We start from the raw sequence: 24,465 nt of genomic DNA, 5'->3' as shown, positions 1-24,465 counted from the left end.
ATCTAATGTTATATTTCTACCATAAATAAAAAACATGTATATATAACGTCGATTAAATGTCAATTATAAAATTAAACTACGTATTTGAAATTGTAAATTGAAGATTTAATTGTGCACGAATTACCAGCATACAAATTTCAAGTAAACATAGGTAAACAAATATATAATGATATATGTATATTATATTATATAAATTTATTGTCAGAGTATAAGAAAGAATACATTAAGAAATATCTCACAAGAGGATTCATATCAGTTTCCCATTAGGTATAATAAATAAATAGTTGTGCAGTAATTGGAATTTGTATTATTCCTGCGAAATTCATAGGAGATGATAATAATTTTTTATGAAACGCCTGATTCGTGATTCGTCAATGGTTTCGCAGACGAATCGATACACGAAATTTCTTTTGTGCCAGGGTCATCCTTTTTTGGTTCGATGCACTTTCATGGATAAATAAATTCACGCCAATACATTCTGCATGATTCTGTGGCTTCAACTGTAAATAAATAAGAAACGATATGTTAACAGGCGCTTAATTATTTCGGACGAATGATTAATATTTTTCAGAACTATAGCATCATGTAAGTACTTAATAAACGTCTCGCAAATTGTACATATTTTTAAGATTTAACGTATATTTTATAGGATATATTTTATAACAGGGAAAGAGAAGAGAATCCGAGAAGAGAGAATGAAAAAGATAAGAGTAAGAGATCAAAGCTATACAAATTATATGATGCTGAAAGAAGGCAAGTAACATTGTTAGTTAATTTAACCGATTTCTCTTGTCTAATTTTCGCGATCAGTATGAAAAACAACGTACTATTCTGTTATTTCAATTCCACAATGTTATCGAGAATGATATATCAATGAAAAGGCAACTCAGTCACCGCGAGAAGAGTAGTAAGTATGTACTATTTGGCCGTATTTAAAATACTACAAAGATATCCGGGTCATCGAGTTTATCTCACGAGGCTAGCTACGAATTCTACCGTATACGCAATTTTCTGAATGAAGTCCAGAATACTACGAAATATTCGACATTGAAAATATTTTCACGAATCCTACTCGATTTGGCCTGTATATCGTTTAACTGCTTTATCGAGCAATTCACTATGAACATTATAAAAAAATGAAATTGATCGTCTCTACAGATCTGGTAATCCTGGTCATGTACGAGATTTCTTGAGTTCCTGGTTTTCACATGTATAGATAAACAACAGACGTACGTGTTTCCACTTTTGCATACAAAACAGAAATTAATAATTGCTTTACCTACGATAATATTCGACTCTCGTGTGTCCTATTCGGATAATTTTTCACACTAAATTGTACTTTTCTATCGTTGGAAAATTTTACAAGTTTAAGGAAAGTACAAGAGTATCGTAGGAAAAGCGTTACTGATATATCTGATTACTTTCTTGATTCAATTTTATGCAGAAAATATTTTGGAAACGTCAAAGGTACCTTCTCGCCATTGAGATGAAAATGAGACCGAAACATAGAACATTCAAGAGTCCCGGCAGCCTGTGAAGCTGTGAAAATAACGCGATATAGAGTTTCCCTCGGGCTACGCTGTTAAATAGTTCAAAGAAAGGGAGGGTTAAGTAAGATCGAAACGATTTCGCGTGCCAAGAGTATCTCGTCTCGTTAAACGCGCTATCGTTGAATTATTTTTGATGCGAATCGGACCGATTGCGACATATCAACGACAGATAAGATGCCGCGAGTTCGTCTCGGTTCGACAAGGATTTATCTGGACTAACACCACGCTCCTCTTACATCACGTTTCCGATTCTCGTTACATATGCACGCGTTTCGCATTGCGAATTTCGAATACGCGAACGTGATCTTATCGAGGAAGAAAAAAATGAAGCGAAGCAGAGAAAAAGAAGTAGATGGAAAAGCCATGGCGCAGTTCGTTCTACGCGATATCTTTTTTCGAAGATCAAGCCTCGAAGAGTTTCGATCCGTCGTTTACATCGATCGTTTACGCGCAGAATACGTACCGAGTGCGGTATCAAAGACGATAAAATGTGTGAGCGCCGAGCACGAATTAGTTTTACTTGAATTTCATTGTTAGAAATTTCGAACGATTCTGAGGAGATTTGTGCACTTCATTCCAGGGATAATTCACTGACGTTCCTCGAAGACGCCGATCGTAAGCTCTACGACTTACTTTTTAAACGTTGTACGAGTATCTGTACGTTTCATTTATTATTAAACAAAGGTCGTCAAGATTAGCGAACTCTGTGGAAGTGACTAGTTGAGTTGATTAGTAAACTTTTCATGTGCTTTATCGATACCGTTAATTACGTTAATCCTGCTGTGATTCCTGAATTTTTATATCACAATCTTTTAATAAACAAACAATCTCTTCGCGATCCAAGAACACGTATATTCAATATAGAATCGAGACAAGAAATTATGCATATCGATTACGATTATTTCGTACATTCCTCGAATTCGACAAATTTAAAAAAAGAAATTTTTTTTTTTACAAAGGTAAACAAGTGGGTCGAAGATGACTAAAACAACGCAGCGGGTTATTGCGTAAATAAATAGAAATCTTATATAATAAATAGAATAAATAAAATCTCGCGTAAATAAAAAGAATTCGATTGGTCGAACCAGCCGCAGTAATATCTTCTATTACACGAACGTGTCGATATTTAACGGCTGTAGTCTCTCTCATATTCGTCAGTGGTAATGGTAACTCTAGATTTTACTCAGAAAATTGATCATACGTCTTCAAGCTGAACGAATATGCGATATCAGTCGCTTACCTAACAACCGGATATGCCGCGTTTCCTTTGTATCCCAATTTCTGCGACAGTCGGAACAGTCTTTGTAGATTCTTCACGTTTATGTCGAAGACCGAACGTTTTTTCCTGTCACTGACGATAAAGCGGAAGATTAGAAAATTTGATAGAAGAGGAGGACAAAAGTTGTAAGTTAGAAAATTTGTCATTTACACTACTCACGTCTTGGTTGGTTGCAGTTGACGTCCTCCCCTGATCACGTTTACCAATTTCCCCGTCATTTTCGAGAGTGCCATCAGGGTCTCTAGTTCTGCTCGCCTTTGATCCGATAATCGTTTGTGTCGTCTGTGTGTGTGATACAAAATTTGTTGAAAAAAGAGAAAGTCTGCCATTCGGATAGGGGCAATCTTTTTTCGAAGCCTCTTTATCGTTGAAACTGAGATTTTTTGGTCGCTCTACTATGATCTTAGTAGTTTCATTAACGAAATTTTTAACTCGAAAAACCTTCGTTTTGACAATTTCTATCGATTCAGAGAGGAAAAGAATTTGCGGTGAGTTGGAAATTTCTATTGAAAATTAGACTCTAGTGTTCTTCGGTTCAGATGTCTTGTTCAATAAATATCTTTAAAGTGGAATCTATGTTGGAAAGTTGTTGAGAGGCGTGATGAAAGGTTACTCACTCTTTAGTCATTCCTGATATTCCAGCGCTCATTTCTTCCGCCATATCTTTCTCTCCTATTTTCGCAAAATTTAACAGAGTGTCGTAGATGTCGACCGTGTTCTCGCGCGCAACTCTGTTGGAAAATAAATAACGATAGGGAAATTATTGCTTCTTCGAAATTAGTACATCACTTTATTCACGAATACTCTCAAACGACAATTATGAAGCACAAATATCGCGCAAACGCCGTTCAAATAGGATAGAAATCACTTCGAGAAAGTCTACTTAATCGCACTACAGCTTGGACTTTGTTTCTTAGAAGCTTGAGCTTAGACTTTGTTTTAAAAAATGTTCGAAATTGTTAATAAAAGATTTGTTATCTTAATCATCGTCAACCCCTTGCTCTGCGTAACATCTTATCACATACGCGTTATAAATTATAATTACGATACGCTACAGATCAAATTTTTGTAAAAAAAAAAAGAAAAAGTTTCAATTATAATTTCAAGTTGCGAAATGCGAATTATTGAGTATGTGGCTAACGATCGAGTGAGTAAACATTAGAAAAATCGTAAGACAAGCAGTCATAGAGGAAAATGAAAAGACAATAGATTATCGAAAAAATCCTCATGAAAGATAGTAAAGTATAATACAACATTTACCTGTTATATCCAGGTTGTGCGGATACGATTTCACTGAGACAAAGCGAAGCAAAAAGTGCAACAGCGATTGTGATCCAATAGTTGCCGGAAATATTTCTGCTCGCGCTACTATTCATTGTTCGCGTCAAGGTAAAACTAATAAAATGAAAGAAAACGTAGAAAGAAGAAAAACTCGAGAAGAAATTGGAAATTTTCGCGAAATTTTCAATATGTTTCCGCGAAACTTTCTCGTCCAAATTTTACAAGTAGAATCGACAACAGGTCGCCCGAATCGTCCGGTTTTTGCTTGAAACTGTAACGTTACGAGACTCTGGTGCGCCTATATATCCTCTTGCTCGAGGAACATCTTCCCCCTCTACTTGAAAAGCCATTGACGTGGTTACACCCTCTTTCGTGGTTATCGTTCCTTTCGTACGATAAATCGGTATCGGTAATTGATTTTCAGAAATGTCCCCCCCTTTGGTCGGTTTTCGGTGTCTCCTATCGCCGGTGTCAAGCGTCTCAAAAAATAGCCAGCCTTAATACGGTGTCAGTGTACCAGAACACGCTGATCATTTCTTAATTGCCTGCACGATAACGAGTGAAAGCCTGAAACTATCTGTTTGCAATTGAAAAACTGCAGCGGTGCTTTCTTTTACCGATAGTCGTATAATTAATATTTTTAATTAATTGTGCAACAACTGTCAGCTTGTATCGTGTAATCGTGGAATTAACTACGCTAGGAAATAAATGGAAGAGAATCTCATGATACGTAAGAGCACCACGGAATATTTAAAATAGTCCAACAAATCGTCCCTAAATTATTGAAAAATTCAAAATTAATGTCCCAGCGAGAAACCTACGACCGATAAGAACTTGTAAATGTGTCGTTGAGTGATATCGATGAATTTCAAGTGATCGGTAATTTCGTATGACCTGTTAGTATTGAAAAATCTAGTTTTTCCTCTCGAGGGTCCTTTAAAATAATAAAACTCCCGATAAATACGTTCTGCGCTTTCTACCGTTCGTCGATTTCAAACTTCGATCGCCACGCTTTCCATACTCTTCGATACTCAGAAGCGCTTCCTGAAAAGATAAGTAGCCGAAAACTTTTTTTTTCGTGGAGGGAACCTTCATAGGCGCCCTCCGGGGAGAGGGCGTCGGGTAGTGCCGGATTCGTACCGGCTAAAACCTCCAAGGTGATCGTCTTGACGATTGGTAGGAGAGCCCCGGGACCATCTAAAGTAGCCGAAAACTGTTGCACGATACTGTACGTTTTGTCTTGTGACTCCTTTTCGACACAAAAAATAAGAGCGTTGCTGCATTAATTGGGATTGATTACAGTTTCTTTTTATTCATGACGTGTTTGAATCTCGCGCATATCGATGAAACGATAACGAAGAGTGGTAGAATTTTCGATGATAGAAAGTTGCTATTTCGGATGCTTTATGTAAGGATAAGCCGATGCGAGTTCATCGATCATAAAATCTCTCTCTTACAGAAGGTCACGTTCATCTTACGTTTCAGTGATTTCTTCTCTTTATCATCTTGCTATATTTGCCTTGACTTATATTTGGAATTTGGTCGATCTCCGTTCGATCAAGAAAATAGGGCCGGTTAACTAAAATTTTACACGAAAATACGTCGATTTTCTCATCGCTTTATTTAAACGAATATTATTACTTCGCTCGAACATGGAGGATTTCTCGTGTTCAATGAAATGGAAAGGGACGAATGTTTACGTACAGTTACGAAAGTGGAAATGGAAGGAGTTAACGTCGTTGCTTTCATCATAAAATACAATAATATAGCTATCAGGAGGCACGCGACAGAAAGAAAATGCTTACTTGTCTCGATAGTAGCTTTTTTTCACGACTTTTCTCCTTTTTTTTTTTGCAACATTTTATGCGACGTAATGTTTCTTACTTGAAACGCAAGACGTACGGAGAATTTCTGACATGAATAAACGTTTAGCGTAATTAGATTGCTAGTTTCGTCATTCGCGTTTTACTTCCTATCTCCTCCCACGTGCATGTCAGGAGAATTTTGCATGCTTCGTGCATAAGAGAAAGTTCACAAGGAAAATTGATCATTCTTGGGAAATCGGGGAAGCTATTTTTATTTGTTTCTTTTATGTTCGATCTTGTTGCCATACATGAGGAGGAAATAAGAGACGGTAATAGCGCAAGCATATACAGAGAAACAGCGAATGCAGAGACTGAAAAGTTGCGAGTAAATTTAAGAATTGTGTTACAACGAATTTTTGACAGCGCAGAGAGCAATGGCATAAGAAATATAGTTTTTCAATAAGAAAGGAAAATTGATTCGTTTGCTAGATGTCATTTTACAAATTTCTACGTATGTGTATTAAATATTACACATACATCGAAGACAGTGGGGATTCGAGGCTGGAGCGAAATTTACAAAAATGAAATTGTGGAAAATTAAAAAAATGAAATTCGTTGAAATTATAATCTCTCTGCTGGAACAATTTAGATAAATCTAAATAAAAACGAAAATACGATAAAGCATGATCTAATTACCACGTTGTATTTCATCATTCGAATCTAATCGATTCGAGCAATCTATCCGGGAGACTTATCCGATTTACTCAACGGATTTTCCTACATCTTTGGAAAATACATATGTTCAATATGTATTTTCTATTCAATATGTTCCACCGATCATCTCAAATCAATACAGCAAAGATCCGGAGTTAGCCGAATTACAATTACATTCCAAATTTTAGAATTTTTGATTTTACAATTTTGTCAATCCAAAATTTGATATAAAATTTGCAGTTATCCACACTGTAGATGTTTATGTTTTTATGGGAAATTTCGAGATGCAGAAACACACATATTGGCAGTCTGACTGACGATCGTACATAGCAGGACTATAAATATTTAAAGAAGAGATAAAATCGAATTATAATTCGTAAAAAAGAAAAGAAAAAAGCTAGTAAATATGAAGTTATGATTTATGAAGTTACGATTAGCAAAAGCCGGCAGAAATTTAATGGAATTTCTTACGTGGCTTAGAATATGTCGATTTGAGATTTGTAACCGTACGATACGAAAGAAACGGAAGAGAGATAGCGAGTATGCTAATTAAACGAACATCGGATCAGATGATCACGACGCGATGTCCTCGACCATTCATCGCACGCGCCAGTCTTACCAAATGTAACATTGTAAAATGTAATCAAAGTATACGCGCACCGAGCCCAGATAACAAATTATTTCGTACATGTTTCTTCTACGAATGGTCCAGCTGGGCGATAAAAAGTTACGAAATATGAACAAATAAAAATTATTCAGTTATTACGTCAACGTAAATATTATTGCTCATCGTTGTGCTTCTTCTAGATTATTTGCTGACTTTTTGGAGGTAGCCACGATCGTGTTTTCTAAACCGTGATTATAGTTCTTTCAATATGAGACTACTTCTTCTCTTTCATTTTTCGGTATAAGAACCGAATTAAAAACTTTGATAATTTTTCTCGTTAAGACTCTTTTATCCTCGTTGTCTTTTTTTCTTATGTTTGTAAAAATACTCGACTGTTGAACTTTTCCTGTTCAATGCACGCGCAAATAATACCAACAAAACAGGAATGAGATTAAAACGAAAATTTCGATTACCTCTCCTTGGACTCTTCCATGATTTCCTTCCGATCTCTATTCGTCATTCATATCTCGTCATTTCTTCGTACCTCAAATATTTCTTGATATTTCATAAACGATTTCTCTTATTATTTATTCGTATTATTTACGATCTACTATTTTGTTATCTGATTGTTAGACTGCAGCCATTTGCACGAATAGATATTTGCACGAATATTTCTACGAAGCTAACCAAGGAAGTGGCCTGCAACCAGATATTTGTTTCACTTACATTGTTCATTGTAATCGGTACTATAGTTTCAATACTTAATACGTAAATTATTTCTTTGAAGTTCTCGTTAGTGCAGGACCTATTTATTCTTATCTCTCCATTCTCTAACCACTAAACCCATCACCACCCTCTCGAACCTGCCCAATACACGAAAGCTCTCTTTTCTCGAACTCTTTACTCCCCGCATTCAGCATATAAGCTCTCATTACTGAAACCTCGAAACTTGGGAAGAATCTCGAAGAAAAAAGAAGAAGAGCATCGCGCCTCGTTCAACTTCCGAACGCACGTTCGTAGCATTTTATCCACTGGCAACTGCCAAACAGCAAGAGACACAAATAACAGGGACGAGATCAACGAACGCTGATCTACCCCATTGCTCAGGCTGCATCATCCGTCCGGTCAAAAATAGAAGAGAACGCTCGGTGAAAACAAAGTTTCGGACCAAACATTTGAAAGTGTCGGAGCGATAGCGACGTGGACGTTTTTCGCAATTCAGTCTCCTCCCCTTTGAAGATAGGGCGGAGGAGTCGTGCGTCGAACGAAATCGGTCGTCGGTTTTACGTTGCGAGATAACGAAAAGCAACACATAGCCAGGCTAATCAGAAATTCTCTTTGATTGTGCAACTTTGGAGGCCCGTTCCTCGCCAATGTGTAATACATCAATGACATATACGTATATATAATGTACGTCTTCAAATCTGCCTCATACTTCACTAACACAGCGACGATAGTCAAGTCTCGTTACAGCGCCAATGAAAGTTCAAAATGTTTTACGTAATACATGCAATGCGTGCATGAAGATTTTCAGTTATGTAAGAGAGGATTAATACGGCTACCTTCGATGCCTCGCGAGAGAGACTGTTGGAGCATTTTTTGTGAATATATCACGTTTTATAGGGAACATCTTGAATTTTCATTAGCGCTGCAATGAAACTCGAATATGGTGATAATATCGGTAAAGTTTAAAAGAAATCTGAAGATGTACGTAAAAGCTATTGTGTGATATCTAGTGCGAGAGATCGTCAAAGTATTTGAACAGTCAATTAGTCGTCGTATTAACGAATCACGTTATTCATATTCAGTATTATATTCGATATTATATGGCTATACACAGTAGGATCATTCTTAACATTTATTATATGTTTACTCTTTGCTAATTTCTTATGAAAGTTTTGTAATAAATATCTTGTAACTTCTATATACATTTCCAGATTGGTTTCAAATTTTTCCGATATGATCATGCCACTCGCTATCTCGTTATAAGATTCGTATGAAATACGCATAACATATTTATAAAAATTTTCTATGGCATGCGTTCAAATACTTTTATGAGCTAAAGAGTTTGCTGTACTGCGCAGTAAGACGAAGTTGCGAAATCAGCCACCCACGCGATCTGTATGTGCGTATTTATGAAATAATTTCATATCTATCGGACCAATCACGCTCGCCACGGATGAACTACTGCACGAAGAGCGACCATACGAAGCCAATCAGAACGATGGTCGACAACTGCAATCCAGTGACTTGTCCTACGTTCCGCTTTCCTTTCGCGAAATTTCCGTTTCCGCGAACGTTTGATACGAACGTTTCAGGTCGAGTGCTTCATGAAGACGTGATAGAGCAATCACGCGTTGACTCGTGATGGGGAGAGTTTTCCTTGTTCCATTTCAACCGAGTTTCGTGAGTCACGCGCAAAGAGAGTTTCTTTCTCCGATCGGTTTTTTTAGTTAAATAAAATGATTGGCATTGTGGAAGTAGTTGGGACTTTTAATTGGAAAGCTTGCAAGATTTTGTCAGATTGCAATTGAGATCGTAACTTTCGACAAGTTATAAAGCTATATCTTTAAGTTGGTAGGTATTTAAATTCTGAATTTTTTCTGAATTCTGAAGTTAAGGATATTACGTATTCGAAGGCAAATGACTTGAATAGTAAGGACGAATATCGAAGTTTAAAAAAATATTTCAAGCCAAGAAAATAACAGATTCACCGATGCATTCACTTCAGGTAATTTGAACAAAGTTTAATGGAAAATGGAAGGAAAATGGTAAGATATCTAGTAACGATTTTTCTTTCTAGTAAAGTACACTGAAATTAAACAGAATTATAAATCTTCCCTCTTCTATGCCAATTTAATAAAAGTAAAATATAAAAAGTATATATATGTAATTCCTTCCATTCTTCTATGTTTAGAGAAAACTACGATCCCAAAACTTACTTCCCAACATTTGAATTTCCAGAGTTTAGTTTCTACTATTTGAAGCAGCAATATTTCATCTACCGGTTTATTCTAGAAGGTTGACAAAAGTGGTCTTTTGAGAGAAACGAGGGTCCCGATCGGATCTGCTTAGAACAGATAGACTTATTCCACTAACTCCACTGTCAGTAGTACGAGTCGTCTTTAGTCAGACCATCGAACAGGAAATATTCCCAAAATAAAGCAGGTACATCTAAATAATTTTCTGCGCGGTAATAAAGTTTAGGACGTTAAGAATAATCGTACGAAGTCCTCCGTGCAAATATATAATAATTTCAAAAATATTTAACGTTATTAGTTTCTAATAAGCATCGTGTTGAAATCGTCGCAAAGTAGCGTAGCCGGTGAAATGTACAATTTCTGTGGAATTACTGTTTTGTACACGGCTCCTAATTACGTTAGACGGTTTTCTATACTATTTTCCTGTAATTAAATTGTAAAGTTTAATTAAACCATGGCATTTTAATATTACGAGGTATTTATCTTACGAAGTATTTAATTTTTATTAGTATTTACGGAAGTTCGTTTTAATACACCGTTCCTAAAAGCTTTCCTCGTAGAAATTCCACAAATCTTTCTTCCTACAAATTTTTCATTTTCCTCTAGAATTATATAACTAATGAATCTGCATTTGTTTACAGTCATTCGACGTACAGTTCGAATAAATATCGAAATAACCTCGTTTACCGACAGCATGGAATAATTCACCTAAAGTTTCTCCAGAGGGAGCTCAGATGCGTATTTTTAATTAATTTACCAAGGTAAAATAGAAATAATAATTTTTGATATTTTGCGATATACATAAAGGAGAGATACTTTCGAGGAAGGATAAAGATTCCGGAATAAATTGAAGGAGACGATTTTTCATGTATAGCTGATTACTATTCTTTTTATTCTATTTAAATAAACAAAATAATACGCACAGTCAATAAAAGAGTGAACGATCGGTGAAATTGTCTCGAACGTGTCGATCTTGATTTTGATCGATCGAAATCGCGATACTATCACGACATTGTCTTTAATACTTTGTTGGCTCCTACGTACGACGTAAACTAAATAAATAAATAAATAAATAAATAACATATAGGAAATATATAGTGTCGAACATATATACGACAATTACATAGAGCTTGGATAAAGATAGAGCGAAAAAATTCGATTGTTTCGTGAGAAGACTATTAACCTTAACGAACGATATCGTTAACATTAATTACATTTCTTCCTTTCTCTTACTTCTATTCCTTCTTAGTTGCGCTAATAAATTAATACAATAATATTCGTATTAACTAACTTTACAAAACAATAAATAAAATGAATCACATCTTAATACGAAATGGTTGAAAATAATCGATCTTTCTAATTAATACATTTTCCACGGTGGCCCGCATCATTCATAATTCTATTCGATTATTATAAAATCATATTTCAATGCTAAGGCAGAAGTTGGATATCCGGGGTTTTCTACAGACCACGATCGTTAATCCACCGTATACATTCGAAAGATCTAACAAAACCTAAGATTAAGGCGCGTTTAAAAATCGCGAGATCGTGAAAGCAAGCCAGTAATTATCCATTCTCCATCCATATAAAAATCACTCACCAGTATCTTGTCATCCACGCAAAATTATTCTTAAAAAGAGATTATTCTTAAAATATAAAACAAAAATGAGAAAAAGAGAGACCATAGACGCGTTTTCCTTACACGCAACACAGAATACTCTTTGCAGACGTTTAGAAACAAATAAAAGAAAAATTCAAATAAACCAGTCTACAAATAATACGGTCAACAAAGAATAAATAAGGCTACTTAAATAAATATCATAAATTACTATGTTGCTAAATTATAAAAAATAAATGAAAGAAACATAGAGGACGCACGCGTTAAGGAACAAATTAAAAATCGAAGGAAATCACGAAATTCTTCGAAATTTTCTCTTCGATTTCTTCATCGAGACAAGAATGATCGTTGCTGTCTTTTTCCTCTGCTCCTTGGTTATAATTACTTAGTGATCTAATAGTGTAAGTTCGTTTAAGAGTTTAAGCTCGGACGGAGGACGGTCCGTAATACTGTTCAGGCGGATTTTAGGGTCGAGAGATCGTATATAATATTTTCTTTTTGTAATTTTCCTTCGCCTCTTATTCCTTCGACGATTTTTCTTGATGTTCGTCTTCGATTCTTGTTTTTCTCTTTTTTTTGTATTTTTCATTTTTTACGCTTAAATGCTTTTCGTTCTCTCGACTCTGTCTTCTTGTTCGCCCTGTGTTTTAGCGCGACTTTGTGCCATGGAATTATATATACGAATATTCGCCGTCGACGCCTAGTCGGCTCTCTTTCAACTTCTGAAATTAAAAAAAAAATGTTCTTGATTAATTCAGTCCTTAGACAATAATTTTGGCGATTTTATAAATATCTCTCTATACCTCGAGGGACGTTAGTTTGAAGTATCATTTTTGATAATTAAAAAAATAGAGACTCGTTAAATTCTCTTTTCCTAATTACACTTTGCAAATAAAGATTCGTTACTCTTAAAATGGAACGACTCTTGTTACTATTATTTGATACTATGGTTCTGAATATTAACCCATCAACGACCATGTTTCATCTCTAGTTTTATTTCATTCAGATTATTGGGTTTTATTTAATTCTATGCAAATCCTACGACTTTACGAAATTTGAAGAAATCGAAGTATTTTATACCGATAGAATAGACTATTTCTTTTTTTTCGATTATAGGACTTCTTTTCGCGCTTTCTATTTGTAATGGATTTCTGTAGAGGTATCTATCATTGTAATACATTATTTTGTACCTTCATCAATAATATTTAATAATGTTATGCTACACAACTTTCGCACACTTCATCGTATGGTTCTTGATGGATTAAAATCAGTTCTAGATAATCAATAACGCGTATAGTACTAATAGCGTAACTCTTATGCCATCGATTCAATAATTCAATTATTACAAGTGCAAGATTAAAAAACATAAGTATTCTCTTGCATGTATATTTCCATAATTAGCTTCGGGCGACAATAAAACAGTGATGTTCATAATGTATTGCGATACTTTGATGTTATCTATGTGACAGTTAATAAACCGGTTAACTACGTTCTAATCTGAGGCACGATCAATTTAACGACTACGAATATTTGTCTTTGACCACGAACGATTACCATTTCATGAAATGCAAATCGACGATAAAACAAACATTAATAGAAAACGATTATACATGCTGAAGAAACGAAGAAGGAATATGAATCTATCACGAGAACACAGCACGTTTTACAATAAATTTCATGACTGATACTTAGGCGCGTGCCAGTGAAGTTTTCTTTCGCGGCAAATTATCACTAATTTTATGCCATCTAGAAAAAATAGGAATTACGTTGCTAACGCGATAGATTACCTCATGACACGAACTATGCAACTTACATAACCATGTGGAAATAGTGTTGCATGATGTTTCAATAATCTAATGAAACTCTTAGTCATTTCGAGGCGTAAATGTAACGAAAAGATTTTAGAATGAAGTGAAATTTATTGGAATTTCTATTCGAAAATAGGATATTTCTTATTTCAATTCTGAACAGGTGTCGCATAGTTAAATGACAAGAATCGCACTCTGTATTACCTTTACTTTGGGAAACATGAAATGGCATAAAATTCGTTAAAATATTTAATATATATATATCGGAATTGATCGATTAATGTTCAGAATACTCGATGTTAAAATACCTAACGTACTAAAAATACGTAATCTATGTAATTTGTAGGATTTATAGAAAATCATTTCTTTCCCTTCGTTTTAAATCATAGATTCGATTATTTCGAACTTACCACTGGCAAAGAGAGCATCCTTTCTCCGAGCATGTTTTCATTAAGCGTGTCAGGACTGTTAGCGATAATCTTCATTATACGTTGCAGAGTTTCGAGTCTGTTATTCGTGGCGGATCTTCGTCTACGGCCTCTGCAATGAGAAATAGAGCGGGAAATTAGAAAAAATGTTATAATCAAAATGAAAATTTGTACTAAAGAAAACGCGATATAAGATGGAAATTTCGCTTTGATCATTTCAATTTTTATGGATCTGTCGTGTCTATAAATAGAAATTATAATGATCAGCGGAGGATCGTAATAACCAGATGACCCACTAAAATGACCGTTTGATAAAAAATTTTCGAGATTCAATGGAAGATTACGCGCGGTTCAACGTTCCCGCCATGTGTTCGAACGGAATATTCACGCCTTTCTTCCACACGACTCCTTCTTGCTTCGTATTTCGTTTTTCGCCGTCGTTTTTTCGTCCTTTTCTTTTTTCCTGTTCGAAGAATAAGCGCTTGAAATTTCACGCGATCACGCGTTTCACACGTGGTTGAAAGTAAAAAAGAGGGTGACACGTGCTGATGAAATAAACTGTCGAGCATGCATTCGTGGAGAATCATTCATCATCATACGAATTACGAATTATTCTTATCGCCGGGACTCTCGATAAGTCGTGGGAATGATGCAAGCCTCGATAATAAAATGCAACAACACAGTGCCACATAATTAACGCTCGATCATCAAACTGGTCTGCGAAAGTTAAGATTTCAACGATGATTATTACATTCACGATGTTTATGTAAATTCTTATTTTTATTAAGGTAATTAACAAAACGAAACCTACATTCCAGATTCGTATCATCTATTCTGTTTTATTTTGCTCGTGTATTTTCTCTCTTTTGCACATTTTCGCTCCTTTGAATTTTCCATAAATACATAGGACACTAAAAAACAAAACAAAAGGATAGAAAAAGAAAAGAAGCCGTCAGGCTACAACTACCGAAATTCTAATGATAATGGCGAGATGAAATTCTCCTGTAGCATGATAATATAAAAGATCATAGATATACGTATATCCGTGGATCTGCGTCTAATCAGATATTCCACGTAACATTTCTAATCCGAAATGTATTATGTATAACGTACGTGGAATCTAGAATCTAAAATCCACCTGCAAAATATTGATCTCGATACTACAATTCGGTGCTAAATGTTTAAGCGCTCTCGAAAGAGCATTTAAAGCAACAGGATCCTGAATTCTCTCTAAATTCGTCTAAATTCGCACTGAGCACGTAATTTCCGAATACTGATAGCCGTCTCATCCGCGTTCTTCCAACCACCCGAGCTTCTCCGTGGCTCTTGTCACGAATTTCGACGATGAATAATTCTACACGCAGCGAGCTAGATTAGAAGAAGCCCATTGGCTAGTCACGAAACCGAGGAACACGCGAGTCCAATCGAATTTGCATCGCGAATTTCTCTCGATTTGCGCGGCACGAACTCTCTCGATCTAAGAATATAAACGCGGTTAGAAGCTCTGGTTCACGTTGCAACGAGCTTGCAGTCGAAGAACGAACGCCAACGCAATAGGACTTCCTCCTTCGTTCCATCATCCTTTCTCTTTTCCTACCACTTCGCGAGGAAGATCTTTCGACGTAGAGAAATCTTTTCGAATTTCAATGGTTCGTTAAAGGAGGAAAGAGATTTGACATGGTCGGCCCATTGTTTGGAAATCTCTATCTTTTCGTGTATTTCTTCACGTTTACACGCGAATGTTAAATGAAATGACAAGTAGAAGAGAACGAGGGAAATTTCTATGGACACATTAGTTCAGAGTGCAGATGTTGACGTTACGAAATTAGTAAAAAGGGAAGAGCTGTTCGTTTTAACTTTAAAGCGAATTTCCCTGAAGCCGGTCGTGTTAACGTCTGAATAAGAATTTATTCGGAAGGCATTCGGAGTAAGGTAGCAGGGTTATACATTCTATTATCGTTTCCTTTTCCGTCGTCGCTTTTCTTCGTTCTTCCTCTACGAGGATCCCTTTGATCGTACTACTCCGCCTACGTATGGGAGCAAATATACAGACCCGTGAAAGTATTTGACCACTTTTAGACACCTTGTATTAATATGTGTATTAGATGATACATTTTGAAATTTCATTAGCATTTTCGTCGGGCCAATTATCACGATTCTTCTGTAATAAACTAGAATTTGAAACAGATTTGAAGAAATATGTACAAATTTATAAAATACTTAGTGCAAATATTTAAACAGACAATTATTCATTATATTAATAAATCTTAAATCTTTACATGCTTAAGATTACTATTCATGCTAAATATACTGATCTTTTATTAAATATATATTCGCAATGAATATCTTGTAATTTCTATATACATTTTCAGATTGCTTTCAAAGTTGACCAATACAATCATTGCATTCGTGTCTCATTACAGTGCTAATGAAGTTTCAAAATATTTTATCCAACACATACAACACGGATATAAAACTTTTCAATGGTAACTGTTTATACTACTTTTACTTAAGAATTATTTCTTTTGACTGGAATAATATTACTGTTTTCATTTCAACTTTTTCCAACAAGCTCAAGTAGACGTTCCAATTTACACTCTTGCGATACTACTTTGTATAATAAAATTATAGTAATCTATTATCCCAACTTTTCTTTGGTCATATTCTATTCTGTCTCATTCTGAAACAGAGCTGTTCTACCTGAGCTTGGTTAGGTTATAGTATGGTGCAATATAATACCCCATAGCTACATAATTTTACATAAATTTGATACGATATCCGTTTACATAGGACTGTGGATATTGCTTGGAAAGTAATGTCTGATATACAAGAGGAGATGCTGATTAATCCGAAAGAGAATACACGAGAAGAATAAACCGTTAAGCGAATTCTTTCTCTGTTATTCCATCTTGCATTTCAGTCTCAATATTACTTTCGATATTTGCGTTGCTGTTTTTAACGCACAGTGGTCTTTTTTTAACAATTGTTTATTTTCGAACTTTATTCTTGCAAAATACCAACGGGGAGCCCATTCTTAGAACGATAACAAACGCTTTCTTTGTATTCGATTTTCAGCACCTGTCCGAAGCGAATGGTGCAAATAGAAACATTTTCGCACAACGTCCATTAGATCCCTGTGTACCTTTATATTATACTACATTTCTAGAGAAAAATTTAACATCAAATATCAAGACTATCAAAATTAAATTCACACCCCATGAAAAAGAAAATAAAAATATCACTTCGTGTAGTGATAACGTCAATAACATTGGTAATAGCAACATTACTAGTAACAAAAAGTAACATCGAATAAAATAATCAATTCATCCGTATGTTTCTATTATTCCGTGCGACGCAATACTCCACACCACCACCCGGCGAAACGAAAATCATTTTTCTTAAGAACGGTGGTGCGAAGATAATAACGTCTCGAGAAACAACTAGTGTCCTCCGAAGACTTACTGACGACATGTCTTTCGACGTTAATAGGCCGTTCTTTCTTATCTTACGTGACTCGCCCAACCCTCTATCAGCCTGCACGTTCGAAGGTCTCGTTTGAGGGTGGTTTCCGCCCTCGTCACGCGAACACGAAGCAACAAGTTGAATTTCAATGCCGAACGTGCCATACATTTCCCGCGTATTTTTCCTCTTTCTTTCATTCGTATTTACTCCCACGAATCAATTGATTATTTGACATGGAAATTCGCATCGGGAAAAATTTTAAAGCGCACCCCTAGTCGTTTAAATACTTTAGTTAGTTTCCAGCTAATACTTTAAGTTTGTAGTCCAACTATTTATTTTTGAACGAATATTATAGAATAAATATTCCTTCTAGATACGAATTATAAACTTTGTTCCAACAGTTTGTAATAATACAATTATACCGAATACGCATTCTGTTTAATCTTCTACGTCTAAGACTTATCCGACAATTCGGTTGTCGCATCGAATAGACGACGAAATGAAAATTTCGTGAAATATGCGGGAATTGCTTATTGACAATCCCATTTGTGTTTCCGAAGATATTAAAAGAAACAAATATTCATGTCAAAATATCGTCACGTGGGGAATAATTTTGTTCTCTAAAATTAATATAATTTACTTATTCACGGTAATTTACGTTACTTTATATTGTATTATATACAATGGAAACACGCGAAACCGTGTTTCACGAAAATCGTGATAGAAACAGAAGAGATCAGCTTTGTTCGATAATCGTTAGTTCGACGAATGGAAGAAGTCTGTATTCTTGCAGAAGGAGAAAACCTTCGAACATTTATCTTTTATAACTAGCAAAACAATTTTATGCGTACGATTTTAAGTTTATACGAACTTCCTTTTACTCACTAGACCCTATTGATATGCAGTATAAGTTTTATCCCGACCTTTTCGGACGCCCTGTATTTATACCATTTTTTTTGCATTTGAATGGAACGTAAAAATTTGTGAAAATATACCCGTGTACTTAAGGGATTGAAAATAAAGAATGCTTGGCGAGCGTCGTGTTTTCCACTCGGAGATTCCTGAACCTAAAGCCAGACACGTTGCACCACCAGAATAGTTATTTCTTCTTTACTTTTTTCGTATTCTTCTCCTTTTTTTTTTTTTAAATAGATTGATATTTTTGGCACGTCTGTGTAGACGATGATACAACAGGGGCGGTTCTGTCTTCCTCCTGCTCGAAGAATTAGCAAAATTCATTCGTTTCGCGCCGTACGATTCATTCGTAATCATAGTCACTCTTTCTTTTTTCTCTTTGTTTTTTTGGGGGAAGAGGAGGAAAGGGAAGCGGAGGAGAGATGGAAAAGAGTTCGTGATTCATGGTATTGTCACTCGATGATAAAAAGAAAGATTCTTTTCGTATCTCGTGGTTAACGATCACGTTGAACTCGAATGGCGATCGTTATGTAAAATCGAGTCGTGGTTCTTTCCCTTCGAGGTTATCGTTCACATAAACCAAATTTTAGAGTGACTCGTTTATATATATATATATATATATATATATATATATATATATATATATATATGGCATGATCTAAATCTCACGGTGAGCGAAGGATTCTTGAACGAACTAGACAAAATTCGATGTTTGATAATGGACTTGTATATCGATTAACTGCGACCAATCGCACGATAAATCGTTAATTTTGATTTCTCATACTCAAATTTTAATTCTGAAGATGAAATTGTAGCTCCTTATATGTAAATTGCGACACAAAGTATAGTATTTAAAATTACTTCTTACATTTAAATTGTAATCTTGAGAATGGAATTCAGAAGTTACTTCTGATATTGAAATTATGATATGCAAGGTGAAATTGAAGAATTGAAAATGGCAGGGATATTCTTTAAAATAACGGCGAATGCATTGCTGATCGAAACACCGAACCTCAACTTCGTTTCTTCTTGCTTGTTTTGTTGAACTTATAAAATGACCTGATACATTATCTCGGAGTTTGACGATTATTATCGAGCAGTTCGGAGAAAATTTGATACGAGTGACTTGTGAATAAATCTTTAATTTTAGAATAGAATCGTTGATCGTTCTAAACTTTAATAGAAAACTCAGTACGTTCATAAATATTAAAATACATTACTAAACGTACTCGTAAAGAGTTGGAAAATTAACGACGAGATTCTCTAAAAGAATAGTAGCATCTTATAAATCGTTCCCTAGAAAAAAGCTATATTTTTATTATTTTTTCGTTGAACTTTTCAGTCGTACTGACCTATAGATACGATTTCCTTGATCTTTTTACTTCCAATATACAAATTTACTTTCTTTCTATCAAAACGGTAAAGGCGAAATTAAAATTTACAATACAAGAGAAAAAGAAGAAACGAAAAACGATCGAAATTTAAGAGTGAAGCTGGAAAGAGTTCGAATTTTGGAACGGAGATGAGCAACTCTTTGCTTATCTAGTCGTTTTGCAAACGTAATAGGAAAGAATGTTTTTATTAGTAACTTTGGCTTGATAAGAATAAATCAGCAGAGATAAAAGGCGAGTTTAAATAATTACAGGCTATTAAAGTAATTACTCACATCTTATCTGGATCCAACACGCCGAATGCAACTGGAACCGTCACTACTTTTCCCCTCACATTTTCCAACCCCAGAAGTGTCTCTATTTCAGCGAGTCTTTGATCCGATACACGCCTCTGACGACTACAAAACAAACGAGGAATGACTATTACTAATTATATTAACAATTACTTATAATTCGTCGACGTGACAAAGGGAAATTTCAAATAAGTTTGAATATAGACAAATTAAAAAATTTTATTAAACGATTTAGATCACCGATAATGATGATACAAGGAGAAAAATGGTCGATAATCGAAGTGAAGTGTGTATTTTTGACTTTCTATAATCTTTCTGTAAAGATCGAATTTATCGGTAGTCTGTCGCAAAAATAGGAACATTATTTTATTCTTATCTAGTGAACGTTGGGCATATTTTTAACTACGAATTCTATAAATTTAATAATCGATAAGAACACTCGTTTGTAATTAAATGGTTATTATTAAACCGCACGATACAATGTAGAATTATACAGAGTATAGGTAGAAAGTGAAAGTAGGATAAAGGTTGTAGGAAGAAGTTAGAATAGATAGAGAAATTATCATATAAAAACTATATGATAATTTAATATAACAGATGGTTAGGTATTATTTCGGGTAGCCTTCAGAACCGGGAAATCTTAAGAATACTTCCGTATATCCTTAAATATGCGCGTATTCCTGGAACAGGTGTCTATAATTAACTCAACTCACGGTTCGAATAGATACGAGTAATTTTCCGTATCATAGAAACAGGAAAAAAGAGAAGAAGGGGGAAAAGTCGATATAAGATTCCTTCAATCCCCAAAGAACGAGCTGCTATAATTAAACTCGTTGAATAATTTTCACGTATCGTAGCGTAACCTACATACTGACTCATCACGCGAAACCTCGTGTTTCCGTTCAATTTCAGGTATTATACGATTAATTGTGTGAAGTGTAAAACCAACTCAGTGGCACAGTACGATAAGAATCTTTACAACTTGTTTCAAATTATTTACTTCCTCTCTATTTCTTTCTCTCTCTCTCTCTCTCTCTTTTCTCTTCTCTTTACGGAAGCTATTATCTAAAAAAAAGAAGATGAGGGAAAATGAAATAAAGCTTTGAAATGATTGCTGTAACTTGTTGCATTGAATTACACTCACTGGGCGCTGTATGATAAAAATGTCAGTAGTATATAATATTTCAAATTATTTATTTTCTTTCCTTTTCTCTCTTTCATTCCTTTTCTTTTCTTTTTTACAACGACAGATATTTAAATTAAAAACAAAGAAGTTGAAACAGCAGTTGAAACGACTGTTGCGCCTTGTTTAGCGAATCAGCCAGTTGAAACACGCAACCGTGACTTGCAGCAAGCGAAGACCGTAATTACATCAGTAAGCAAACTTTCACGCGAAGAGCTGTGAAATCAGTGTCGCAAATCACTCTCGCAAGATCAGCTGTAGCTGTACTGCAGCTCCGTGGAAACTATCTTAATTGATTAGCAGGTCGTTGTCCCTCGGCCATCGCTTTTCTTTGCAATCTGTTGCGAATTCAGTATTCACGGGGCGATCATGCAGTTTCCTTGAAAATTTTACGTTCACCCTCGTTTCTGTATCCTTGTTTTTCTCATCTGCCATCAATATTTAATCACTTGTCTGCGGTATTCACGCGCGTGACTTGATTCAAGAATTAATGAGATTAATGAGACCCAAAATTAACAAAGACAAATGGAATCTGTGATTCGAATGATCGGAAAATTTCCAAATTTGAGAGTCCGTTCAAAATAATTTTTCTTTTGTAGAAGTTTGTAGAAGTTGGATTGGACGAGAATAGTTTATTAATAGTTTTTATATTAACTTCATTATATGGTAAAGATACGATAAGTATAGACGGAAAGTAGAGAAATTATTTAATATTTGTTTAAAGGTATATCGAGAATTTTTGAAAGTTCAATTATTATTAAAGTTCCTTTAATAATTACGAAAATTTCAATGTTATTAAATTTTATTATAAAGAGTATCGCAAACAGTGAAATTCTTATTGAACACTGACAAAGATAATTTCCCTTAGCTTTAGCTGTGAAATTTAACATTTTATATGAATAAAAAGTAACGAGAATAATAGACATACATAGTGTGCTAACAATTTCCAAATATTTTACCATCTTTGCTTCTGATTCTAAAGACCATTCGAAATAACTAAATTTTTAACAGATTCTCCAAACGAAAATAATTTTTCTCAAACTGTACTATCTTTAGTCCTGAAACAAAATATTTTTTGCACCCAGTTCTCAATAATAAAATCAATGGAGATGCATCGAAAGTACTAAGCAACTCAGCGAAGAGTAGCTTCTAACAAAAAATTCACGAGGTTTACGTCCCATTCCCACGCGTTTTCCCAGCAAGATAACAGAGGTAACTTTCCCACTAAATCGTTCAACTTAAAACCTTTCGTTTCCTGTTATTTCCCGATACCCGAGGTTGTCAACGCGATAACACGGAATTCATATTGGCAGCGAACGCGTAAAAAGAAGAAAAAATGGCGCGTGGTTGGTGATATTGCAAGCTGCGAGGGAATGTAATATCGCGTTTGTCGATCGTCGTCAATTTTGCCTCCTTAATCGATATGCTAATCTCCGTACACACGTGAAACAAAGCTCTCGTTATCTTCTGACGGCGTTATCGTTGTGCATGGGAGCTGCATAGAGGAAGGCAGGCATTAGACGGAAAAGAGGAAACAAAAAAGGAAGAGCACGGCCATAATGAAAATCCGTCGATTTATCCTTCGACCATCGAAGATTCCCCTTTTGCCAAGCTTTGAGGAATTGGTCGATATGTAACGCGATTTCAGGTGGATGTTAGATACGACAAATGTAACCAGTCGAAAATAGATCGATAAAATTAATCGGGCAGATAAAAATCGCGATCGAGGATCGGTCGAGCTCGTTTGACGTCGTACTGGGATTTTTCCTCGAACAAAGAGGGCAAGCTTTTTGGTAAACGCATATTTACGATCGGATGAGTTTCGAGATTACATTTTGCTTTATGCGTTTGGTTAAATTTGAGTGAATGATCATTGATTTCGTTCAGGATATTGGAAGAACAGAGTGATGAATAGGCTTGATAAGCTTATAGAGGGTTTTTGTAGTTTCACGTGGGCGTGCAACAAGTTGAAGAAGGTTTCCATTCTTATGGATAAAGTGGTGAAACTGACAATGAGGAGATTTCTGCTACTAGCTTTGTGTGTATACGACGAAGTTTTCATCGCTTGTAATATTTCATCTTCGTGACATTGCTTATTAAAATACCTGTATGTCGAGAAACCTGTAATAGAGAAATATCGTTCTAACAGTCCCTTTTGGATATCCAAAGAAAACAAACGTCTAAAAGTTCGTTTCCAACATATGGAGATACTTTTGCACGAAGAGATTTAAAGACTAATCCGTTTTTCAAAAAATGTAAAGGAAGTTCGCCTAAAGTTAAGAAAATCCCGATATCTAAGTTGTCCGATACATCTGTGATTCCACGTTCTAGGACCGTTCCAGAAGAGAAACACACGAAATCAGCAGAGAAATCCGCACGCGAATCTTTTCTCACAAAGTTCTGTCTCTTACCTGAGCAGAGAGGGTGGCCTGGCGTGCGTCGTTCCTGGCATCAGAATCACGTTTAGGACACACAACACCATCAACGTGACAAGCAGACTCGTATTCGCTGCCATTATTCGTATCTTTCAACGAGGACGAAAATGAAAAATGATTAAACAAGAAACGAAACGTATCCGAAGAATCGGAAATATTCCTCAATGACTCGATGGTTTGACACGATTCTTCTTGCACAGTGTCTCCTCGCACTTCTGTTTCTTCAACCGGTCCACAGAGTCGAACTTGCCTCGAACAACTGTTAACAACTGTTTAATCGCCACGTATCTCTCAGCAATTTATCGTAATCGCGATTTTTTCCTTTCTACCGATATCTGACCCTATTCTTGTCGCTTTTGTCTCTTGGTGAACTGTAGCGTAGCTTCGTCCGCTTCCAGCATATATACTCGAAGGAGAGTGCCGGCTGCGCCCCCTCCACTCAGCTCGTAGCCTATACCCCACTCGATCCGAATCCTCCCTCGCGTTTCTTTCCGCGAGGGACTGCGACCCTTTTCCCTGGATCCACCTTTTTATCCTTCTGTCTCGGTCTTATCGTCGTTCACCGAGCGAGAAAGAAAAAGATACGAGATGATAATCAAGAGAGGCTTGACTTCTACCTTTCGTCGGATTCGCGTATCCACGAATCACGCGGGATGCTCGCTCGGTCACGGTGCAACCACGTGACGTGACCAAATCTTCTCGAAATTTTTCGGGA

At 35.6% G+C, this 24,465-nt stretch overlaps 3 protein-coding genes across 9 annotated transcripts in view; 1 reads left to right on the top strand and 2 right to left on the bottom strand.

Annotated features, from left to right (window-relative positions):
* Positions 1–176: 176 nt before the first annotated feature.
* LOC122573302 lies at positions 177–4,367 on the bottom strand. Of its 2 annotated transcripts, XM_043739442.1 has the most exons (6): positions 4,090–4,367; positions 3,447–3,560; positions 2,989–3,111; positions 2,791–2,901; positions 1,472–1,539; positions 177–500 (listed from the first exon to the last, which is right to left on the bottom strand). In XM_043739442.1, exons 1-5 carry the CDS (start codon positions 4,203–4,205, stop codon positions 1,515–1,517), a joined length of 489 nt encoding a protein of 162 aa, XP_043595377.1. In that variant the 5' UTR covers positions 4,206–4,367; the 3' UTR covers positions 177–500; positions 1,472–1,514. The 2 variants fall into 2 exon arrangements, with proteins under 2 accessions (XP_043595377.1, XP_043595378.1); XM_043739443.1 differs by lacking the exon at positions 1,472–1,539 and having other exon boundaries at positions 4,090–4,365.
* LOC122573300 (putative fatty acyl-CoA reductase CG5065) overlaps positions 1,547–24,465 on the top strand; it is a 45,904-nt gene continuing 22,985 nt past the window's right edge. For 3 of the 6 annotated variants that reach the window (XM_043739435.1, XM_043739436.1, XM_043739434.1), the window contains exons 1-3: positions 4,518–9,967; positions 10,201–10,404; positions 10,859–10,978. The gene's annotated coding sequence lies outside the window, so the exon portion shown is untranslated. Of the gene's footprint in view, positions 2,166–4,517; positions 9,968–10,200; positions 10,405–10,515; positions 10,693–10,858; positions 10,979–24,465 lie in introns of those variants that run through there. The other 3 variants (XM_043739437.1, XM_043739438.1, XM_043739439.1) reach the window with 3 other exon arrangements.
* On the bottom strand, positions 11,078–24,156 carry LOC122573303. Its single transcript, XM_043739444.1, has 4 exons — positions 23,727–24,156; positions 20,115–20,237; positions 14,054–14,183; positions 11,078–12,557 (listed from the first exon to the last, which is right to left on the bottom strand). The coding sequence occupies exons 1-4, from the start codon at positions 23,828–23,830 to the stop codon at positions 12,507–12,509; spliced, it is 408 nt and encodes a 135-aa protein (XP_043595379.1). The 5' UTR covers positions 23,831–24,156; the 3' UTR covers positions 11,078–12,506.

This window comes from Bombus pyrosoma, linkage group LG12 (genome assembly GCF_014825855.1).
Source record: "Bombus pyrosoma isolate SC7728 linkage group LG12, ASM1482585v1, whole genome shotgun sequence".
Lineage (NCBI taxonomy): Eukaryota > Metazoa > Arthropoda > Insecta > Hymenoptera > Apidae > Bombus > Bombus pyrosoma.
The sequence above is the reverse complement of the archived record's forward strand: the minus strand, read 5'-3'. Positions and strand labels throughout refer to the sequence as shown.